This window comes from Oncorhynchus keta, chromosome 12 (genome assembly GCF_023373465.1).
Source record: "Oncorhynchus keta strain PuntledgeMale-10-30-2019 chromosome 12, Oket_V2, whole genome shotgun sequence".
NCBI classification, from domain to species: domain Eukaryota; kingdom Metazoa; phylum Chordata; class Actinopteri; order Salmoniformes; family Salmonidae; genus Oncorhynchus; species Oncorhynchus keta.
In genome coordinates this window covers 41,749,581-41,772,197 of record NC_068432.1, presented here as the reverse complement: position 1 = coordinate 41,772,197, position 22,617 = coordinate 41,749,581, and the positions used below count along the sequence as shown (strand labels likewise).

General features: G+C 42.2%; 1 protein-coding gene across 4 annotated transcripts in view; it reads right to left on the bottom strand.

Moving 5' to 3' along the window:
- Positions 1-16,842, bottom strand: part of apc (APC regulator of WNT signaling pathway) — a 58,736-nt gene extending 41,894 nt beyond the window's left edge. The window contains exons 1-3 of one of the 4 annotated variants that reach the window (XM_035782986.2): positions 6,388-6,423; positions 5,263-5,337; positions 2,257-2,409 (exon numbers count right to left, since the gene is read on the bottom strand). In XM_035782986.2, coding sequence (XP_035638879.1) covers positions 2,257-2,391 — 135 coding nt within the window. In that variant the 5' untranslated portion in view covers positions 2,392-2,409; positions 5,263-5,337; positions 6,388-6,423. Of the gene's footprint in view, positions 1-2,256; positions 2,410-5,262; positions 5,338-6,387; positions 6,481-16,606 lie in introns of those variants that run through there. The other 3 variants (XM_035782988.2, XM_035782985.2, XM_035782987.2) reach the window with 3 other exon arrangements.
- Positions 16,843-22,617: the final 5,775 nt, after the last annotated feature.

The following is a 22,617-nucleotide window of genomic DNA, read 5'->3' as shown; positions in this document are numbered from 1 at the left end:
ACAGGACGCTCTCCCTAATGTGGAATGCCCATTTTTATAGTATGTGGTAGGACTCAGCCAGGGATTGAAATCACACCCTTCCAATCTCAGGGTGGACACTAGAGGTCGACCGATTAATTAGGGCCGATTACGTTGTCATAACAATCAGTATTTTTGGACACCGATTTGGCATTTTTTTTTATGCCTTTATTTAACTAGGCAAGTCAGTTAAGATAACATTCTTATTTTCAATGACGGCGTAGGAACGGTGGGTTAACTGCCTTGTTCAGGGGCAGAATGACCAATTTTTACCTTATCAGCTCGGCGATTCAATCTCTCAACCTTACAGTTAACTAGTCCAATACTCTAACCACCTGATTACATTGCTCTCCACGAGGAGACTGCCTGTTACACAAATGCAGTAAGAAGTCACGGTAAGTTGCTAGCGAGCATTAAACTTCTTATAAAAAACAATCAATCATAATATCATCAACCATGTGTAGTTATCTAGTGTGTCCTGAGTTGCATATAATCGATGCGGTGGGTATTGGGGAAAAGGGACTGTCGTTGCTCCAATGTGTACCTAACCATAAACATCAATGCATTTCTTAAAATCAATACACAGAATTATATATTTTTAAACCTGCATATTTAGCTAAAAGAAATCCAGGTTAGCAGGCAATATTAACCAAGCAAAATTGTGTCACTTTCATTTAATTTAATTCTATGTTACCTTTATTTTACTATGCAAGTCAGTTAAGAACAAATTCTTATTTTCAATGACGGCCTAGGAACAGTGGGTTAACTGCCTGTTCAGGGGCAGAACGACAGATTTGTACCTTGTCAGCTCAGGGATTTGAACTTGCAACCTTTCGGTTACTAGTCCAACACTCTAACCACTAGGCTACCCTGCCGCCCCATTGCACGCAGAGTCAGTATATATGCAACAGTTTGGGCTGCCCAATTTGCCAGAATTTTACGTAATTATGACAAAACATTGAAGGTTGTGCAATGTAAGAGGAATATTTAGACTTAGGGATGCTTAGATAAAATATGGAACGGTTCCGTATTTCACTGAAAGAATAAACGTCTTGTTTTCGAGATGATAGGTCATTAATATGGTAGAATCCGGAAACTAAGGCTCGTATTTCTGTGTGATACTATGTTATAATTAAGTCTCTGATTTGATAGAGCAGTCTGACTGAGCGGTGGTAAGTACCAGCAGGCTCGTAAGCATTCTTTCAAACAGCACTTCGTGCATTTTGCCAGCAGCTCTTCGCTGTGCTTCAAGCATTGAGCTGTTTATGACTTCAAGCCTATCAAATCCCAAGATTAGGCTGGTGTAACCGATGTGAAATGGCTAGCTAGTTAGCGGGGTGCGCGCTAATAGCGTTTCAAACGTCACTCGCTCTGAGACTTGGAGTGGTTGTTCCCCTTGCTCTGCATGGGTGACGCTGCTTTGAGGGTGGCTGTTGTCGATGTGTTCCTGGTTCGAGCCCAGGTAGGGGTGAGGAGAGGGACGGAAGCTATACTGTTACACTAGCAATACTAAAGTGCCTATAAGAACATCCAATAGTCAAAGGTATGTGAAATACAAATCGTACAGAGAGAGAAATAGTCCTATAATTCCTATAACAACCACAAACTAAAACTTCTTACCTGGGAAAATTGAAGACTCATGTTAAAAGGAACCACCAACTTTCATATGTTCTCATGTTCTGAGCAAGGAACTTAAACATTAGCTTTTTTACATTGCACATATTGCACTTTTACTTTCTTCTCCATCACTTTGTTCTTGCATTATTTAAACCATGAACCTTGAACATGTATCATTATTTATTTGAGGCTAAATTGATTTTATTGAGGTATTATATTAAGTTAAAATAAGTGTTCATTCAGTATTGTTGTAATTGTAATTATTACAAATACTTTTTCCACCTTTAAAAAAAATACAAAAATAATCGGCACCGGCTTTTTTTGGTCCTCCAATAATTGGTATCCGTATCGGCGTTGAAAAATCATAATCAGTCGACCTCTAGTGGACACTAAGGTCACTGAGTTGGTACAAGCATTTGAGTGAAGAGGAAAAGCTGGCTTGTGTTCAGTAGACATGAATCAGAAATGCTTGGTCTGTACCTCTCAAATAAGAAAAGTCAGTTTACATAGCTAAATGTTTTGCTACATGTGCCATAATTAACGACCTTCGACCCAATGCGACATATTGAACACAACCTTCGACACAGGGTTCTTAGTGTACCATAGAGGAGGTCTGATTACCTTCATATTTGAGGCTTCAGTCTCCAGTTTGTTCAAGTGGTTGGAGTTGTCCTCAAGCTCTTGTCGAAGGTTGGAGTTCTCCATCTTCAGTGCCTCCACTTGCTTCAGCAGCTGATCATAAGACGCTGCAGCCATCTTGGACTACCTCTTGACCTAAGGACAACAACACATTAACAACGGTTAATAAGGTTGAATCAACTCCTACTTGCACTGGAAAATTGCCCATAAAAACAGACATACCGCCTCAATCACAATTAATCTGGAAGCCTACATTTGATGGATATAATTAAGCTAGGCTACATTATGGTCAGTGGTGACAGTGTCCATAACACCATGCCAATGCCAATTAATATCCAGCTTAATATCCAGCTCTTCATAGACAGAGTCTGTAATACAGTGCATTCGGAAAGTATTCATACCCTTTGACTAAAATGGGCTTTAAAAAGCCTTGATACATTTATAGCACCATATTCTCTACCATTACATTGGAAAATTACAGTTCAGCAAAGGTTCTAAGAATTAAAACCTTTTTCAATCAGAGCGGCAGGACTTAAGACGAGGCCAGTTGCGAGGGCCAAAGCAAGTCACATTAAAAGAAAAAGCAGCACACAAGATTTTATGAAAAACAGTTGAGAATAAGATCTGGAGAATAAGAGTTGTAAATGCCTTACATTTGCTTTGGGTTAAGAGCAATTCACACAGGTTTTAAAAACATTAGGCTTGTTAATTCATGCCTGGGCAGATATTACAAGCCGTGTCAGTGGTTGGACTAGCTTAACTGCATTTAATTTTTTAACAAGGATTTTTATCAAACAAACGGTTGATGGAAGAAGTGGATCATAATTACGCTAACCGTTCAATAATAGCGTAGTTATTAGCCTACATTTTTTGCAAAAAATATTGAGAAACATTCATTTTGTTTAGATGCAAGAACAAAGACAAAAAAATAGGATTAAATGCAAGGTCCAATTTTTCCAAGTCTCCAGCTGACATAGACATCCAGTCCACCACTGTGAAGCTACAGCCAGAGCACAACAGTGCCATACCATCTCTTGCCATACCACCTGTCAAATGGTTTATGGCCAACTACCACTGATATCCATCCACTGAAATCTCAATGCACATGGCATTGTCTAAACACCACAAAGTCCAATAGATTAGAATTATATTTTCAATATTAACCTCATCCTCCAACACTGATAATCCATATCACACATGTTCACTGACCACATCTGTACAATTTAAGCCTAGGCCAAAATGGGCACGGTTTACACTATACTCCTTGTTAATGCAACTAAAAATCTCTGCCATCTACTGCAACCAACAACGTTTGCAAGGACCATACCACAGAGACTGTGCATTGCATCTACTATGAGTAGGGCAGGCTGTGGTTTACTAATGTGTTAACTTGGGTTTCTCTGAGAGCGGCTGAGAAGAGAGGATCTAGAAGACCGAAGATGTAGTCGGCCAGCTAAGGGAACACCATTACTCACGCCCCACAGAGCCCCCTACAGGCCTATGAAGACAACTCTACATGACAGAGGGGGGAGACTCGTTTGTCTTGCTGAGGAAAAGTTTTTATTTTTAGATCATCCATCATGGAGAGGGTAGGAGGCAAGCAAGCAGGGATGAGTAGTAACTGGATCATTGAGGTGGAAAATGTATCAAAAATGTTTTGGATACCAAATGATCAGTGAGTGACAAGTTAAATATCAGCAAAGGCCTTGGCATGAACGCTTACTCTTTGGAACTCTTGAGCAATGCTACCACTAGAACAGACTCCGGCAGAAGCATTCAGACCTAACTAACTAACCTTAACAGTGGCTTATATCCCCTGGTCGACATTGACTAAACAATCAACTTCACAGTGCAATATTAGTAATTCAGAACCATGATATTGGTTTGTTTGACACAATGTCCTGGTTCCCTAGACTAGAGCAACATTTGTTTGCCAAAGATTCAATGAGGCGCCAATCGAATTCAGTGAGTCAATTAGGCTGGGTTGATTGGGCAGCGAGTCTGTCCCAAAATGTCAATACTGCCCTCACTAGGCTGTATCCTATACACAGGACGGGTAGAGAAGAACACAAGACAGCGTTCCAGAATCACCCTGTGAGTTCTGTCAATGCACTGGCTAATGAACACATATCAGGGTTCTATATCTATTGATGCAAAGGGGTAACCGAAATTGGTTCGGGGATGTGTATTTTAAAAAAAGTTTGTATGGATACACTGCCACTTCATGCATTTACAATACCGTGGAGAACTGCAGAAGGTGAGCCAAAAGACAAGCCCCTGTTGGCAGATGCAGACTGAAGTAGTTCAATTGGCAGCCATTTTGGATATTCAATTCTAGCCTACGCCATAAAAGAGAGAGCTTATCATCACCATCATTTAACAGCCAGCGTCTACAACTGCTGACTATGAAGAAGGATGGGATACAGAATGAGGTTGCAATGCTACAATGATCATTGTACTGTGCCATAGTGTACTATCAACAAATACTCTAGTATTATAGTGAATATGGCTGTTATAGATATCTGGCAGGAAGGCAGGCTACAATTACACAAATTGTATTAAAAATTACACAACTCCATAGGCTTATATCAGTTTCATAATTGCATTATCAATTGTGTCAACATGCACATCAGTTCAGAATCATATCAGTTCGACCCATCTGCATGAGCTCCCTGTCATCACCACACCATTTCCGTATTAGGCTACTTCTCCTGCCCCTTACTGTACAGTTTTAACCTATATTTCACAAAATGTATTTCCTCCAGATATTAGACTAATGCGTTGTTATTTTAATTAGGCTAGTAGACAACATTGATCACTCTTCCTCGGTCATTCGCTAGTGTGCAGTAAACGTAGGCTAGGTCATGGAAGAAATCAAAACATTTTTTTAGTACAATTCAATTCAAAGGATACAATGTGTATGCTGTAACTGTACAATACACACAAAGCTTGCAAGTTAAAAAAAATAATAATAATCTAGAATCTTACCATGTCCTCTCCCTCTGCATCATGTAGCTATACACCCACAGAACTCAGCCCACTAAAAATCAGTCAGTAATATCTCTAGATAGAGAAAACAAAGCAACACAACATTGAACAAAGCAAACTGCTACTGGCACCATATATGCTAAACCTGTCAAATTTTGCCTACAAAAGGGTTTGAAGGGGGCGCGAGCGAGAAGAAACACGAAGGGGGAATGAACAAATGAATGAAAAGAACAACAGAGCAAGGGCTGAGAAAGAAGGGGACTGCATCCTCTTTCTACCTCATGAATATTGCATCAATGTTCTCAAAATAAATCCTCCCCTTAAATTGGCTAATTCTGGGTATCCATTTTGCAGGTTGATGCTTCCTGGTGCATTAAAATGTATAATGAAAATGACAAATCCTCCTCGTGTCCAATTCTCTAAATTAACATCTTCCTCTCTCGAAAATGAGGATTCCATCTTGACACGATAAAACAACCAGGCAGGCGCTCACATTTACCTTTCGTCTAACACTGGCAGTGAACGTAGCACTGCACTGGATGGATGAGGCTTTTTGTGAATCTGTGAAAGGGTGTGTGTGTGTGTGAGAGAGAGAGAGAAACACACTATGGATGGAGACCCCCCCCTCAGCAGATAGCTAAACCAGAAAAACCCCAGCAGTCAGCTGCTGAGCGACAAATGCCCTTCCCTTGACACCACAAAGAAAAAGTAGGCAGACAGTGGTGTGAGCTCACACACACAACCCAACTAACCCAGCCCTTCACAGCACAATACAACCAGGGATTAACCAATGACGACGTCAACCCAGACAAAGACGACACAGCCACTGTCAGACTGACCCCGTAGCAACCCTACAGCGTCCAAAGAAAGACAGCATCGCACAGTCACAATGACACGTCTGCTTTGTTGGAGCATAACCGGTAGCTAGGCTAAGCAGAAGTCTCTCCCTCCAAAAGGCTTAGCGGCTACGCCTCGCTATTCACACAAACACACCATTATTCCCCCAGGAGCTCCCTGCCTGCCCCTAATCCCCATTGACAGAATTTTTAAAAACGTCTCAATTTTTGTCCGTTGTAGAAAGGAGAAGTGGGGGTATTTTCAATAATTGAAAAAGCAAAACCTTACCCCATTTCGATAGCAGTGACAGTGTCCATCCCATCTCCTTCTCAACTGTGTCCGATGCTGAAAGCACAACCAGCCAGCACCCGGTCACATGACCACTCGGTACAGCCAATCGCCTGGCAGCGAGGATCAGGCAGGGACAGCCCTGTTCTGCTGTTTCCGTGGCTGGTTCTGCAGTGACCGGTGCTGGCTGGCTTCCAGCTCTGTGGCACAGCTGCTTCTCCCAGCCGACTCAATTCAAGCACTTAAAGCGGTGAGGAGTCCACCGTGCCCAGAGGGGAATTCACAATTTTCTGGCTTCAGGTTCACACAAATATAATTTTAAGCTTGGTTTTACTGTTGAAAATTACATGATTTCAGGGTTGTTTGTGAAGTTGCTCTCCTTAAATATAAGTCATCCATTTGTTTCTGAATTGTTTAAATCAAATGTTTCCCCTTCAGTCTCCTGAATTAGCCTAGTGCGCATACGTGCGCCCAGCTGTTGCACATGCGCACCAGGCCCAAACTCTTTTTCCCTGGCTAAACTAGCTGAACTATGCTAGTTTTCGTATTCATTACCAAACTTCATAAATACTGAACCCTCAGCTTCAAAAGTCCTTTACTGGTTTTACAATAAATGTGTAACTTAGAAATTTGCTGGAAAGAAACTTAATGTATTAATTTATTGTTTGGTTGAATAGTTTGACTGGTTCGAGATATGTTGTAAGATAAGTGGCAAAGGATATCATTGCTATTTAACTAGGGCTGGCTGCCCCCCCCCCCAAAAAAAAAAATATTGGTCGAAATCTTTGGACCAAACGACTGGTACACATTTTTTTAAATGTGCATTTTTCCATATATAGACCTATGTGTTTTAATAAAATCAACTATATGCACTGAGCTTGTCTGATGCTTTAAGTGCACTGTTTGATTAAATAATTAAGACAAATGACTAGAGTGAGTCCGACCGCAATTGATTTGATTGTGTCAGACCGGGCTCAGACTTAAAGTGCCTGTGTGACTAGCACCCGTTGTCTGTCTTTCCTCCCTGCTGCAGCGGCCACCACAGAACATCAAGTGTTTATCGCTCTGTCCGTGTTGCTGAAGCTGTAACATAATTACAGCCATTTCTGACTGAAAAGTTCTGTTATCGAAATCCCTAATTTGTTTAGGAAAAAAACATTCCCTATTCCCTCAAACCTTGCTCTCTTTACGCGGCACGTGTATGCATCGCAATCCATGCACATGACCAATGGAGCCTGACTTAGTCTATCATAATCACATCAAACTGTTTATGACAAACTCAGAACACTAAAAGCATATTAGATGCAGAGGACGTGACAAATAAACTTGAAACAGGGGAATGTTTACTGGTTGCTCAGGACGGAAAGGGGAATAAATTGTGTAAAAAATGTGATAAGTTGTGGAACCTACTGGCGATCAAAGAATGTAAACAATGAATGCAAACACCAAATAAATGATAAGCATACCAGTGTTATAACATTGTTTTTTGTAAAGCCTTTATTACAGCAAAGACTAAAACCAGTTGAATGCATTTGTGAATGCAATTGCTGACATGGAACACTTTATTTATTGTTTAGGCTAATTATTCTAGGGTCGCTTTGTTATGTTAAAACTACAAATGCAACATGCAAAGCTCATGAAAACTGAAATAAAACGCAGACATTTTCCACACACACAGCTTAATTCTCAAAAAATGTTATGCACAAATGTGTTTACATCCCTGTCAATGAGCAATTTTTTAATTTACCAAGATAATCAATCCACAGGTGGCATATCAAGAAGCTGATAAAACAGCACGGTCATTACATAGGTGCACCTTGTGCTGGGGACAATAACAGGCCACTTTAAAATGTACAGTTGTGTCACAAAACACAATGCCACAGATGTTGAGGGAGTGTGTAATTAGCATGCTGACTGCAATAATGTCCACCAGAGTGGTTGCCATAAAATGTAATTAATTTCTCTTCCATAAACTGCCTGCAACTTAATTTTTAGAGAATTTGGGAATACGTCCAACCGGCCTCAACCACAGAACACGTGTAACCACGCCAGCCCAGGACTTAAACATCCGGCTTCACCCGCGGGATCGTCTGGGGAAGGGGGGTGTTGCTGAGGAGTATCTCCGTCTCCAATATTGCCCTTTTATGGGGAAAAACGAATTCTGATTGCCTGGGCCTGTCCATGGGATGTGTAGTGATTCTGCCAACACAGACAGATATGGACACAGTCTTGTACCGTTAACTTTTTTTCAACTGTATCATATTTGTTGATTAAAATCGGACTATTCCTATAATGAGTAATCCAGGAATGTCATGAGAAAACTCAAGAAAATTTGAGAGCCCTGAAGGTCACACCATTGACCGAGGTTAAGAGGGCACCACACATCTGAAAGCAACACAAAAATAACACCCAGAGAATCAATCGTGACAAACACAAATATGTGGCAAAAACCCAGGACCAAAACCAAACACTGATTTAACAACCTGCACAATTGGGTTAACCCGCCCTTATTTATATAAAAAAAATAATAAAAAAAAATCACCTTTATTTAAACAGGTAGGCCAGTTGAGAACAACTGCGACCTTAAGCAAATAGGCGATTTGAGGATTAGCTTAGACAGCCTGTTAGACAAAGGATCTCATCATAAACGTGAAATAAACCATTTAAACAAATTAGCTTAGTGTTCCCCGGAAATAAACAGACAAATAAAAACATGCAAATTTGAATCGTACAGAACAGCCTAACTAAAAGAACACACAATTATAGATACCGTAATTGCTGGACTATTAAGCGCACCTGAATGTAAACCGCACCCACTGAATTATTAAACAAATATGTATTTTGTACATAAATAAGCCGCACATGTCTATAAGCCGCAGGTGCCTACCGGTACATTGAAACAAATGAACTTTACACAGCCTTTAAACGAAACACGGCTTGTAACAAATTAAAACAGTAGCCTACCAAGAAAGTCATTGGTCACTATCTTCCTCCTCCTGTGCACTGAAACCACTGAAGTCATCTCCTTCGGTGTCGGAGTTGAATAGCCTCAGAATTGCTTCATCCGATGTTGGATCGTTTTCATTGTCGCTCTCATCACTTTCATCCAGAGGCAAATACCCCGCTGAGCTCATGCTGCCCCTTCAACACGCAGCAGTCCAGCCTTTCGAAACCCGTTGATGATAGTGGATTTTTTGACAATGCTCCACGCTGTCAGGACCCACTGGCAGACATGACCATAAGATGCTCTTCGCCTGCGGCCCGTTCTAGTGAAGGATTTCTCCCCACTTGTCATCCAAGCCTCCCACTGAACAAGGAGCGCCACCTTAAATGCACAATTTACACCGATGTCGAGTGGCTGCAAATACTTTGGGCCATCTGCTTTTCTTCCCTCTGAAAGCTTTTGTCTTTCTGCACTGAGTCAGTTCCTCACGCTGCTGTTTCCAACGTCTTATCATCGACTCATTAAGGCCAAGCTCCCATGCAGCAGCTCTATTTCCTTTTCCAACAGCCAGATCGATCGCCTTCAACTTGAAAGCTGCGTCATATGCATTTCTCCGTGTCTTTGCCATGATGAGGGTGACAAAATTACTACCGTAATCAGAATGATGGGAAGTTTGAGCACGCTCAATTTACGTCACATTATGTGACAGTGCTCAGTTTTTTGGCGGCATAAATCTTTGTGAAAGCGGGAAAAAATCCATAAATTAGCCGCGTCATTGTATAAACCGTGATGTTCAAAGTGTGGGAATAAAGTAGCGGCTTATAGTCCGGAAATTACGGTACTCGACATCCACGTCGATAAGACTAAGAGGGGTTCAGAGGGGGGTTAAATGTGGAAGACATTTCAGTTGAATGCATTCAGTTGTACAACTGACTAGGTATCCCCCTTTCCCTTATTGACCACGTAACTGCTAGCTAGCCAGTGAATATAACTTTCCCCCCAAAAATGTAAGATAACTAAGTTAGCCATGTTATGAATAACACTCATCTGCTGTTGAAATCAGGATACAATGAGAACACTAGTTAGCTCCAAAAGTGGTTGTCGGCTGCATGCCGACATTTATTAGACATTCAGGTGCTAGCTACACTACAAGCATTTGACCAGGTTCCCTTAAAGCAATTGTAATGACAGTCCACCACAACATACCCAAGAGTCTCCTGATTAGAAACAGGTAGTCCGCTTAATTATATTGTGTATTAACAACAGTTTGAGATCATTGTGGGGGGGATTTTGCCAGTAGTTGAATGGGGAATGAGGCTTCCAGGGAAAATGTTGTCTGAGGTAACCAAGGGGGGTGGGACTTAGCAAAGTGTCAATTGACACCTGAGTAAATAAATACATTTCCAATAAATACTTGACATAGCATAGGTCTACATATTTGGTTGTCAGACAGAGGCAGAGTGAAAACATTTACTGACTGCCTGGAAGGAACCCGCTAGCTTGCGTGGAAGTCAAACACATTCCCCTGTGAGATCTAATTCCATAACAATAGCAACCCCATGCCCAACTCAACGGATTGAGGATTTTTTTTTGTTACACCTTTATTTAACTAGGCAAGTCAGTTAATTAAGAACACATTCTTATTTCCAATGACGGCCTAGGAATGGTGGGTTAACTGCCTTGTTCAGGGGCAGAATGACAGATTTTTACCTTATCAGCTCGGCGATTCAATCTCTCAACCTTACAGTTAACTATTCCAATACTCTAACCACCTGATTACATTGCACTCCACGAGGAGACCGCCTGTTACACAAATGCAGTAAAAAGCCACGGTAAGTTGCTAGCTAGCATTAAACTTCTTATAAAAAAACAATCATAATCACTAGTTAAACTCGTAATATCATCAACCATGTGTAGTTAGTTATCTAGTGTGTCCTGCGTTGTATAAAATCGATGCGGTGCGTATTCGCGAAAAAGGACTGTCGTGGCTCAATGTGTACCTAACCATAAACATCAATGCCTTAAAATCAATACACAAGTATAGATTTTTAACTTCTTGGTGACAGGGGGCAGTATTTTCAAGTCCAGATGAAATGCATGCCCAAATTCAACTGCCTGCTACTCATCCTCAGAAGATATGCATATTATTAGTATATTTGGATAGAAAATACTGAAATTTCTAAAACTGTTTGAATCATGTCTGTGAGCATAATAGAACTTATTTTGCAGGCGAAACAGAGGACAAACCAATCAGATTTTTCAATGGGATTTATTGGGAATCCAGATTTCTAAGGGACCTTCTTGCAGTTCCTATCGCTTCCACTGGATGTCAAGTCTTTAGAAATTGTTTGAGGTTATTCCTTTGTGTAATGAAGTGCAGCCATCTTGAACGAGGGCCACTTGAAGTGGACTGTTAGATAGAGGCGCGTGACCAGAAAGCTAGCTTCAGTTTGTTTCCCTCCAGTATTGAACAGATCATCCAGTCTTCAATTTAATCGATTATTTACATTAGAAAATACCTAAAGGTGTATTACAAAAGTAGTTTGAAATGTTTGGCAAAGTTTACAGGTAACTCTTGAGATATTTTGTAGTCACGTTGCACAAGTTGGAACCAGTGTTTTCTGGATCAAACGGGCCAAATAAATGCATATATATCGACAGAATTAATCGAACAAAAGGACCATTTGTGATGTTTATGAGACATATTGGAGTGCCAACAAAAGAAGCTCGTCAAAGGTAAGGCATGATTTATATTTTTATTTCTGAGTTTTGTGTCGTGCCTGCAGGGTTGAAATATGTTCTTTGTTTACTATGGTGCTATCCTCAGATAATATCATTGTTTGCTTTCACCGGAAAGCCTTTTTGAAATCTGACATGTTGGCTGGATTCACAACAAGTGTAGCTTTAATTTGCTGTCTTGCATGTGTGATTTTATGAAAGTTTGATTTTTATAGTAATTTATTTGAATTTGGCGCTCTGCATTTTCCCTGGCTTTTGGCCAGGTGGGACACTTGCATCCCACATATCCCAGAGAGGTTAAACATGCACATTTTGTTAAAATATAGCCTGCTAACATGACTCGTTGAGAACTGTGAAGCTCATATTCCAACCAAGCAGAAAATACTACTAAAGTGTTTAGGCTATAGACTGATGCTGTTATAGGATTGGGGCTATAGCCAGATGTACAGGGCTCTACAGTGCAACTATTTTTCTTGCATATGCGCCTAAATATTTAGCTGCGTGACCTGACATGTTAATTTTCCAACACCCGTGTGCCTAAAATTATGGATTCTAGCTTTAATACAATATTTTTTTCCATTGTATGGCTACATTATTCAACTTACAAGATCTTCAATTTCTTGGCAATTTCTGGAATGGAATAGCCTTCATTTCTCAGAAGAAGAATAGACTGTCGAGTTTCAGAAGAAAGAACTTTGTTTCTGACCATTTTGAGCCTGTAATCGAACCCACAAATACTGATGCTCCAGATACTCAACTAGTCCAAAGGGGGCCAGTTTAAATGCTTCTTCAAATTAGCGTAACAGTTTTCAGCCGTGCTAACATAATTGCAAAATGGTTTATAATGATCAATTAGCATTTTAAAATTATCAACTTGGATTAGCTAACAACATGCCATTGGAACACAGGAGTGGTGGTTGCTGATGATGGGCCTCTGTACACCTATGTAGATATTCCATTTTTAGAAAAAAAATCAATAACAAATCAGCCGTTTACAGCTACAATAGTCATTTACAACATTAACAATGTCTACACTGTATTTCTGATCAATTTGATGTTATTTTAAGACCAAGAATTTGCTTTTCTTTCAAAAACAAGGACATTTCTAAGTGACCAAACTTTTGAACAATACTGTAATTGTCTCCTCCATCTTCGATTCACAGCGCCACAGTACCATTGTTGACTATATTTGCCTACTCAATTAAAAAAGCTGACAAATAAGACATCTGAATGAACTTCTTGTTAGTGTTAAATCATACTCATCTCTCTTCCTCTCAATGGTTGCCCTGTATCACCACACAACAGAGAATGACGGGATAATGAAAACATATTTCTAAATGCACGTTTTTTCATACAAATTAAGACTGAAAGAGCAAGAGGAAGCCAGACGTTGGCAGCCAAGGACCCTTGGACCACATCCCAAATGGCACCCTAGTTCCTATATAGTGCATTACTTTCGACCAGAGACAATGCGCCTGTAAGGAATAAAGTGCCATTTGGGACACAGTCTTGTTGGCTGGCCTGGTCCCCTCTCTCATTGTTGGTGTTGTCCTTAGTATAGTTCTCACACATTCATTCGCCTATGTGTGGGAAACATTTTTCATCAACTTAGTTCAATTCAAGGCAACAAGCTAACAATATATCATAGAGACCAAACACTGACAGTCCTCCAACCCAGTCAACGCATTAGTGGGGCAACCAATGGGAATAACAGTCATTTCAATAATGGGGCCACTTGACAAGATAATAGGCCTATGGCTTGACACTGCTAACACTGTTAGGGTTTCCACAAGGGTCAATGTAATACATCAGACACCTGTCATGGTGATATACAGGAGTTTTCTATCAACATGGAAAAAGCAATGCAATAAAAACACTATCCCAGAATAACTTGTGGGTGTTTGTGGTCACCAAAAAAGGTGAGACTTTCCTGTGAGATGAGAACGCGGGGCAGCAGGTAGCCTAGTGGTTAGATCATTGGACTAGTAACGAAAGGTTGCTAGATCGAATCCCCGAGCTGACAAGGTAAAAATCTGTCGTTCTGCCCCTGAACAAGGCAGATTAACCCACTATTCCTAGGCCATCATTGTAAATAATAATGTTATTTTTTTATTTCACCTTTATTTAACCAGGTAGGTCAGTTGAGAACAAGTTCTCATTTACAACTGACCTGGCCAAGATAAAGCAAAGCAGTGCGACAAACACAGTTACACATGGGATAAACAAACGTAGTCAATACCACAATAGAAAACTATGTATACAGTGTGTGCAAATGAAGTAAGAAGGTAAGGCAATAAATAGGCCAACCATGGCGAAGTAATTACAATTTAGCAATTAACACTGGAATGATAGGTGTGCAGATGAGGATGTGCAAGTAGAAATAATTGTGTGCAAAAGAGTAGAAAAACAATCAAACATGGGATGAGGTAGGTAGTTGGGCTAGTTACATATGGGCTGTGTACAGCTGCAGCGATCAGTAAACTGCTGACAGCTGATGCTTAAAGTTAGTGAGGGAGATATAAGTCTCCAACTTCAGTGATTTTTGTAATTCGTTCCAGTCATTGGCTCAGCAAAGAACTGGAAGGAAAGGCAGCCAAATGAGGTGTTGGATTTGGGGATGACCAGTGAAATATACCTGCTGGAGCGCATGCTACGGGTAGGTGTTGCTATGTTGACCAGTGAGCTGAGAAGGCGGCACTTTAAAAAAACTAAAGATGACCTGGAGCCAGTGGGTTTGGCGTCAAATATGTAGCGAGGACCAGCCAACGAGAGCGTACAGGTCGCAGTGGTAGGTAGTATATGGGGCTTTGGTGAACAAAACCAATGGCAATGTGATAGACAGCAACCAATTTGCTGAGTAGAGTGTTGGAGGCTATTTTGTAAATGACATCACCAAAGTCAAGGATCGGTAGGAGTCAGTTTTACGAGGGTGTGTTTGGTAGCATGAGTGAAGGAGGCTTTGTTGCGAAATAGGAAGATTATTCTAGATTTCATTTTGGATTGGAGATGCTTAATATGAGTCTGGAAGGAGAGTTCAGTCTAGCCAGACACCTAGGTATTATAGTTGTCCACATATTCTAAGTCAGAACCGTCCAGAGTAGTGATGCTAGACGGGCAGGCGGGTGCGGGCAGCGATCGGTTTAAGAGCATGCATTTCATTTTACGAGCATTTAAGAGTCCACGGAAGGAGTGTGGCATTGAAGCTCGTCTGGAGGTTTGTTAAAACAGTGTCCAAAGGGCCAATATTCAGAATGGTGTCATCTACGTAGAGGTGGGATCAAGAGAATCACCCGCAGCAAGAGTGACATCATTGATATATACAGAGAAAAGAGTTGGCCCGAGAATTGAACCCTGTGGCACCCCCATAGAGACTGCCAGAGGTCTGGACAACAGGCCCTCCGATTTGACACACTTAACTCTGAGAAGTAGTTAGTGAACCAGGCGAGGCAGTCATTAGAGAAACCAAGGCTGTTAAGTCTGCCGATAAGAATACGGTGATACAGAGTCGAAAGCCTTGGCCAGGTCGATAAAGACGGCTGCACAGTACTGTCTTTTATCGATGGCGGTTATGATATCGTTTAGGACCTTGCGTGTAGCTGAGGTGCACCCGTGCCCAGCTCCGAAAACCAGATTGCATAGCAGAGAAGGTATGGTAGGATTCGAAATGGTTGGTGATCTGTTTGTTCACTTGGTTTTCAAAGACTTTAGAAAGGCAGGGCAGGATGGATATAGGTCTAACAATTAACACTTTACTGACTTGCCTGTTTAAATAAAAATTAAATCAAATACTGCCACATTTTTTTAGGTAACCACAAAGGTTACCAGATGGTGCAAAGAAGTGCAACATTGGAGGGACCGGTAGAATATAATGCTGTTTCACATTAATGAAACAAAAATACTTTCACAACATCCTAGCGCCTGATCAATAACAGTGTACGTGGCTAATCTGTCACACAAAGTGTTTGTTTAAGCAATGCAATACAACCTAATGGATAAAAAGTAGCAAGCCAAACTTAATGGAACGTAAAGTAGCTGTGGCGATTGTAATATTTTAGTTAGCAAGTTCTTCGCATATTACTAAACCTGGTAACAAACTCGAGTTTGATGAAAACGTTCAATTAGCTTACTGCACGGGACGCTATTATAAAACAACTTTGACGTCCATACTTTTTTATGTGTAAGTAAGTAACTAACATAACGTAAACTAACATAAAAGTGTCGTCCTCTTCTTTATTACATTTCCGATAGCTAGCAGTAGCCTGGGATAGTTGTAGGCTACCTATCAGAAACTAGCACGCAAGCTAAATTAAGTTCATGCCAGCTCATTCCCATAGCCATGCTCAAAATAGTTGACATGAGTTCGTGTCCTACTCAGTTGAAAATGTCTACCGAAGGTACTTGCATTGCCAGATAAATGTGTAATTTTCTTCCAGTCAAAACAGGCTGCTTTGTAGCTAAAGTGTAGCAGATTGCTCGCTAAAAACCTAACGTTAGCTAGCTCGCGAGCTAACATTTAGCCAAGGTAAATTATCTTACCTGTAACGTTATCAACATTCGCTCCAATTTGCACCAAGTAGTTTATAGTGTATTCCAGGGTGAAAAATCACTATCAAAACCTCGAATCTAACTTTAGACGTGGGTCCATTCCTATACTTTGAAATGTTACAGTCTTCAAGACTCGAACTAAACTTTTTTCTATTGTGTCTCCCTCCGCTTTTTTTCTTTGTACTCTTGCTTCCTTCGTTACGCCATGTTGTCTCTACTGTCAGCTTGCGCGCATGCTTGACGATGATGCGCAAAGGATATCCGCCCTCAGGCCGTGAGAAATAAATTGTTCCGCTATCCGGGATCCTTGGGATGTCCCTAACATTTTTGTATTTTTCATTAAACTAGGTAAGTCAGTTAAGAACAAATTCTTATATACAATGACGGCCCACACTGGGCCAATTGTGTGCCGCCCTATGGGGCTCCCTATCCCGGCCGAAATCGAACCAGGGTCTGTAGTGACGCCTCTTGCACTGAGATGCAGTGCTTTAAACCACTGCGCCACTCGGGAGCCCCATTCTAACCCTAACCCATCGTTTAGCAAACTCGGTCCTCGTGACTTTTTTTCTCTCCCCCTAGCACTACATAGCTGATTCAAATGATCAAAGGTTGATGATTACTTTATTATTTAAATCGGATGTGTAGTGCTAGGGCAAAAACCAAAACATGCACCCCTTAATGTGCAGGGCCGAATTTAGGAAACACTGCCTTAACCCCCTACCAAAGTAGAGGGCGGTTCCTCTGGAATTTAAACACTTATGAGTGAGCAGATTGTACTCCTATTAGAGAGATTGTGACAGAGATAGTTCCTCAATTCAGGGTTCTCTACTGTTGATTAGAGATTAACAATGTTTGCAATTCTGTGCCATGTCACTCAGCTGTGATTAAACAATTAACTGTCCATTTACCATAAACAATGTAAATGTGGTCTGGAAGTAATAAACATTAATACAATGGCATCAATACTAAAATAAGGCACATTCATTTAGCAATAACAAAACATGATATCCAAATCCAAAGTTAAATCTAGAATTGGCTTCCTATTTCGCAACAAAGCATCCTTCACTCATGCTGCCAAACATACCCTTGTAAAACTGACCAGAAATGCATGCTCTTCAACCGATCGCTGCCCGCACCTGCCCGCCCGCCCGTCCAGCATCACTACTCTGGACGGTTCTGACCTAGAATATGTGGACAACTACAAATACCTAGGTGTCTGGCTAGACTGTAAACTCTCCTTCCAGACTAACATTAAGCAACTCCAATCCAAAATTAAATCTAGAATCGGCTTCCTATTTTGCAACAAAGCATCCTTCACTCATGCTGCCAAACATACCCTCATAAAACTGACTATCCTAACGATCCTCGACTTCGGCGATGAAATTTACAAAATAGCCTCCAATACCCTACTCAACAAATTGGATGCAGTCTATCACAGTGCAATCCGTTTTGTCACCAAGGCCCCATATAATACCCACCATTGCGACCTGTATGCTCTCGTTGGCTGGCCCTCGCTTCATACTCGTCGCCAAACCCACTGGCTCCATGTCATCTACAAGACCTTGCTAGGTAAAGTCCCCCCTTATCTCAGCTCGCTGGTCACCATAGCATCTACCACCTGTAGCACACGCTCCAGCAGGTATATCTCTCTAGTCACCCCCAAAACCAATTCTTCCAACTCTCCTTCCAGTTCTCTGCTGCCAATGACTGGAACAAACTACAAAAATCTCTGAAACTGGAAACACTTATCTCCCTCACTAGCTTTAAGCACCAACTGTCAGAGCAGCTCACAGATTACTGCACCTGTACATAGCCCACCTATAATTTAGCCCAAACAACTACCTCTTTCCCTACTGTATTTATTTTGCTCCTTTGCACCCCATTATTTTTATTTCTACCCTGCACATTCTACCATTCCAGTGTTTTACTTGCTATATTGTATTTACTTTGCCACCATGGCCTTTTTTTGCCTTTACCTCCCTTATCTCACCTCATTTGCTCACATCGTATATAGACTTGTTTATACTGTATTATTGACTGTATGTTTGTTTTACTCCATGTGTAACTCTGTGTCGTTGTATGTGTCAAACTGCCTTGCTTTATCTTGGCCAGGTCGCAATTGTAAATGAGAACTTGTTCTCAACTTGCCTACCTGGTTAAATAAAGGTGAAATAAAAATAAATAAATATACAGCTCTCATCTATAATAATTCAATAACTGAAACGAAAATACAAGTAGCTAGTAACATCAAACTAGCCAGCTAACAATGTTCGATAGCTAGCATAAAAAACGAGATACATAATGCTGTAATAATTACAAAAATATTCTTAAACTATTGACAACTTCATCAGTAAAACATGGGGAAAACAAATACCATACTTACAGTTCTGGTATTTACACAAAGTGATTAATACATTGGTTAGAAAGGAATAATGTCACAAAACTGAGATTTGTGTTCACAGCAGTAGGTGGCGAGCTGCACTTGGTAATGAACCTAACACTCCGCAAGCTTGTGATAGCTGTGACATCATCCCTGAGTTCTTAAAGGGACAGGCTTTCATACGCAGCCTCCCCGAATGTCTGCTAAGACATTCTAACCAGAAGGAAAGTCTGTTATAGGTAGCAGGTACTTCTGAGTCCTCATCAAGGATGGCTGAGAGCTGCACCAGCCAGGCTACTGGTTGTAGGTAAGTCCAACCCTTGACTTGAATAGCAGCAGTCCTAATGCGTCCATTAGCTCCAGGGTAAGTATGAGTCACCTTCCCAACAGGCCAGAGAGCTCGTGGGATCTGAGGGTCCACGATGAGAACCACTTGATCCACAATAAGTTCCTTTCCACCCATCCTCCACTTCTGTCTTTCCTGTAGACTTGGCAGGTAGTGACGGACAAGCTGGGACTAAAAGTGATGGGCAAATACTTGACTATGCCTCCAGCGCCGTTTTCCTAGGATTTTACTGGAGTCATACAAAGCCTGGGGAAGAGATGCGTTGTAGTGTCCAATGAGTAGGAAGTTTGGTGTGACGGGATCTGGGTCCACGACATCAGAGGAGATGTTTTGTGTTCAAGAGTCCCTCCACTTTCGTAAGCACAGTGTGGAGCATAGTTTCAGTGATGGTCTGTTAGTTAAATATGACCTTGAGAGCAGTCTTCACTGCTCTGTCAGGCGCGTTTGGCGGGTTGAACCTGGAATGTTATCCTCTGGTTGGCCAACTGTTCCTTCAGGTGGGGAGGCCATGGCTTTGAAGGCCTATCGCAGTTATCGTTCTCCAACTATTGTCCAAAAGGAGCTTGAAAGGCTTCCCTCGACGCACAAAGAAGCATCTTAGAGACATCAGGAAGGCATCGGCATCCAGACTCTCCAGGAGGTCCAGGTGGATGCAGCGGCTGGTCTTGCATTTGTAGACTACTCCCCATCTCTTTTTGTTGCGATGTCCGATTTTTATGTTGAATGATCTGAAACAATCCACTACGGTAGAGTAGAAGGGTGGTTTGTACAGTCACAGAAGAGCAGGAAGAAAGTCTGCCATCTTAGGAACTTCAGGTTTGGCTCAACATGTTTGGCATTGAAAACAGGTGTGCTGAAAATTCCAGATGGCCTCCCTTCCACGCAGAATCCAGTATCTGCGATGCAGTTCTGACAGAACCCTCACTGGACCGGGATGAAGGAGAGTTTCGTCGAAATCTTGAATGAGCAGCTTGGTCAGCGGATGATGTGGAAGGTGCATAGCAAGGTGCACAGCATCCATCTCCAGGTGCTCTGCTCTGCACAGTCTACTGCCAACTATGAGGAGTCCTGAATCGTACTCAGGAAACAAGGGACCCAGAAGACTGTTAGAAGGTATAGACCTGAGGGCACTGACCTCTTCAGGAAACAATTCCATCTGAGCTTGCTTCAGGATGAGATTCTCTGCGGCTATGTATTCTGCTGCTTCACTGGGGGAAATAGAGAGTGGATCGGCCACCCCATATAGGGATCTAGTTGTTCTAGTTGGGATCTAGAGTGAGTTCTGCTTGGAGGAAGCTGGCCAGCTGAGCTCTAGTGAGTGTGGCACACCGCTTCAAGCGTGGCATCGACAGCTGCTTCTTTGGCACAATGCAAGACCTGGCCAGAACGAAGGAGATGTGTACCTGCTTCTGGTCATCCACAGTCGCATGTAGGCAACAGAGCCATATGCTCTCTCTGACCCATCACAGAATATGTGGAGGTCTCTGGTCGACTTTTGTGTGTCAGCATATTGTGGTGCATAACTTCTGGGGAGTTCCATCTGCATCAGGTCAGGAATCTCTTGTTCCCAGCCAAGCCATCTGTCCAGCAGACTCTAAGGCTGAATGGGGTTGTCCCAACCTATCTCTTCTTTCCACAGGTCATGGACTAGTACCTTTGCTCGGGTTACGAAAGGCACAATGTAGCCTAGCAGGTCGTATTGACAGGTGAGCACACTGTAGATATTCCTCATTGTAGGTTCGGAGAGCTCAACAGTGCAGTGCTTGTAGCCTAAGGAGTACGGTGCTTGCTGGTCTTGTTTGGATAGTCACCAGCTTCTCACTCACATAAGAAAAGGTGTCGATCAGACAAAGTTGCTCCACATTTATGAAGAGCTTGGCGGAAGGAGAAATGTTAGTAGTGAGCAGGCACTGTTGTACAGCTGGTGCTGTGTGGACAAAGGACTTTCACGACCTTCATTAATTTCGCCAATCGGTTAGGTCTGTTCAGGTACACCTTGGCCGACGGGGCACTCACCATCCATGCCAGGTGTCGGAGAAGGTCTTGGTTGGTGCCATCTGTCCCAGATATGGTGATGCTGGATTGGGATAGGGCATGCCTAAGCCTGGATGGAAGCCTGGTGCTGCTGGAGTTGGATAAAGCATGCGTTGTCCCGGTGGTAAGTAGGGTTCACCTGGAAAAGGGTACGATGTAAATCCTGGAACAGGAGCTGCTGATGCTGGTCTGGGGTATGGAACTGCAGGTACTGGTCCAGGGCAGGTGCTGGTCCAGGGTATGGAAGTATGGGCGCTGGAGCAGGGCGTGGAACCATGGACGCTGGAGCAGGGTGTGGAACTACGTGAGCTGGGTGATGAGTGCCTCAGGTAAGCAGGGAGAAGAGGATTTGAGTCTTCATAGGCTCTGCCTCTTTCTCCTAGGTTGTGGTGTTGTGGCTGTGTCGGTAGGACAGACACAAAGCTGTCACATGATTCATCAGACAGTGCTGGTGAGAGGCACCTCTGCTCTGGCTGAGTCATCTGGGTTCTGGCTGCATCAACACCTTCATCTTTTACTTCAAGACAGCATGTGACAAGCTTTGCTAGCTCTAGATCATTAGCTACCTTCTGTAGATGCCGCTGCCTGTTCAGTTGTGTAGGTATTGCTTCTTGGGCCTGGTGAGCTTCCTCCTGTCGACGGTGAGCTTCTTCCTGTTGCTGCTGAGCCTCTCTGGCTTCAATTAGGCGTTGACACTCTATGTTGACGTTGTGATCTTGCTCTAGCTGATGTTGTAGGTCATTGAACTCTGTGAGCTTCATTCTTTCCTCCAACATCACCGCTTGGAAGTCTTATAGATCTGGGAAGCGGCTTATCGATGAGCGGGCACTATATCTGTAGCTGGTAGCTCTCCTCTGATTGGATGTCTGCTCGACTTCTCCTTCGTCCTAATGAGGGGGTGCTTGAGTTGCGGCTAGGCATTGTTCCTGGTGAGGGAGATATTAAACAGCAAAATCACCCAGGTGAGCTGTGGGGATGTCTCTCTCTGTGAATGGGGCCATGTGGATGGGTCAGGTGTGTCTGTATGTGTTGGATCCATATCTTCGGGTTGTTTACTCAATCCGACTGTGAAGGATCATGAAGAGGAGGGCGGCGCCTCTGGAATTTAAACACTGATTGAGTAGGTGAAGTTATGGAGATTGCACTCCTATTAGAGAGATGGTGAGAGAGACAGTTCCTCAGTTCAGGGTTCTTTAATGTTGATTGGAAATTAATAATGTTTGCAAATCTGTGCCATTTCAC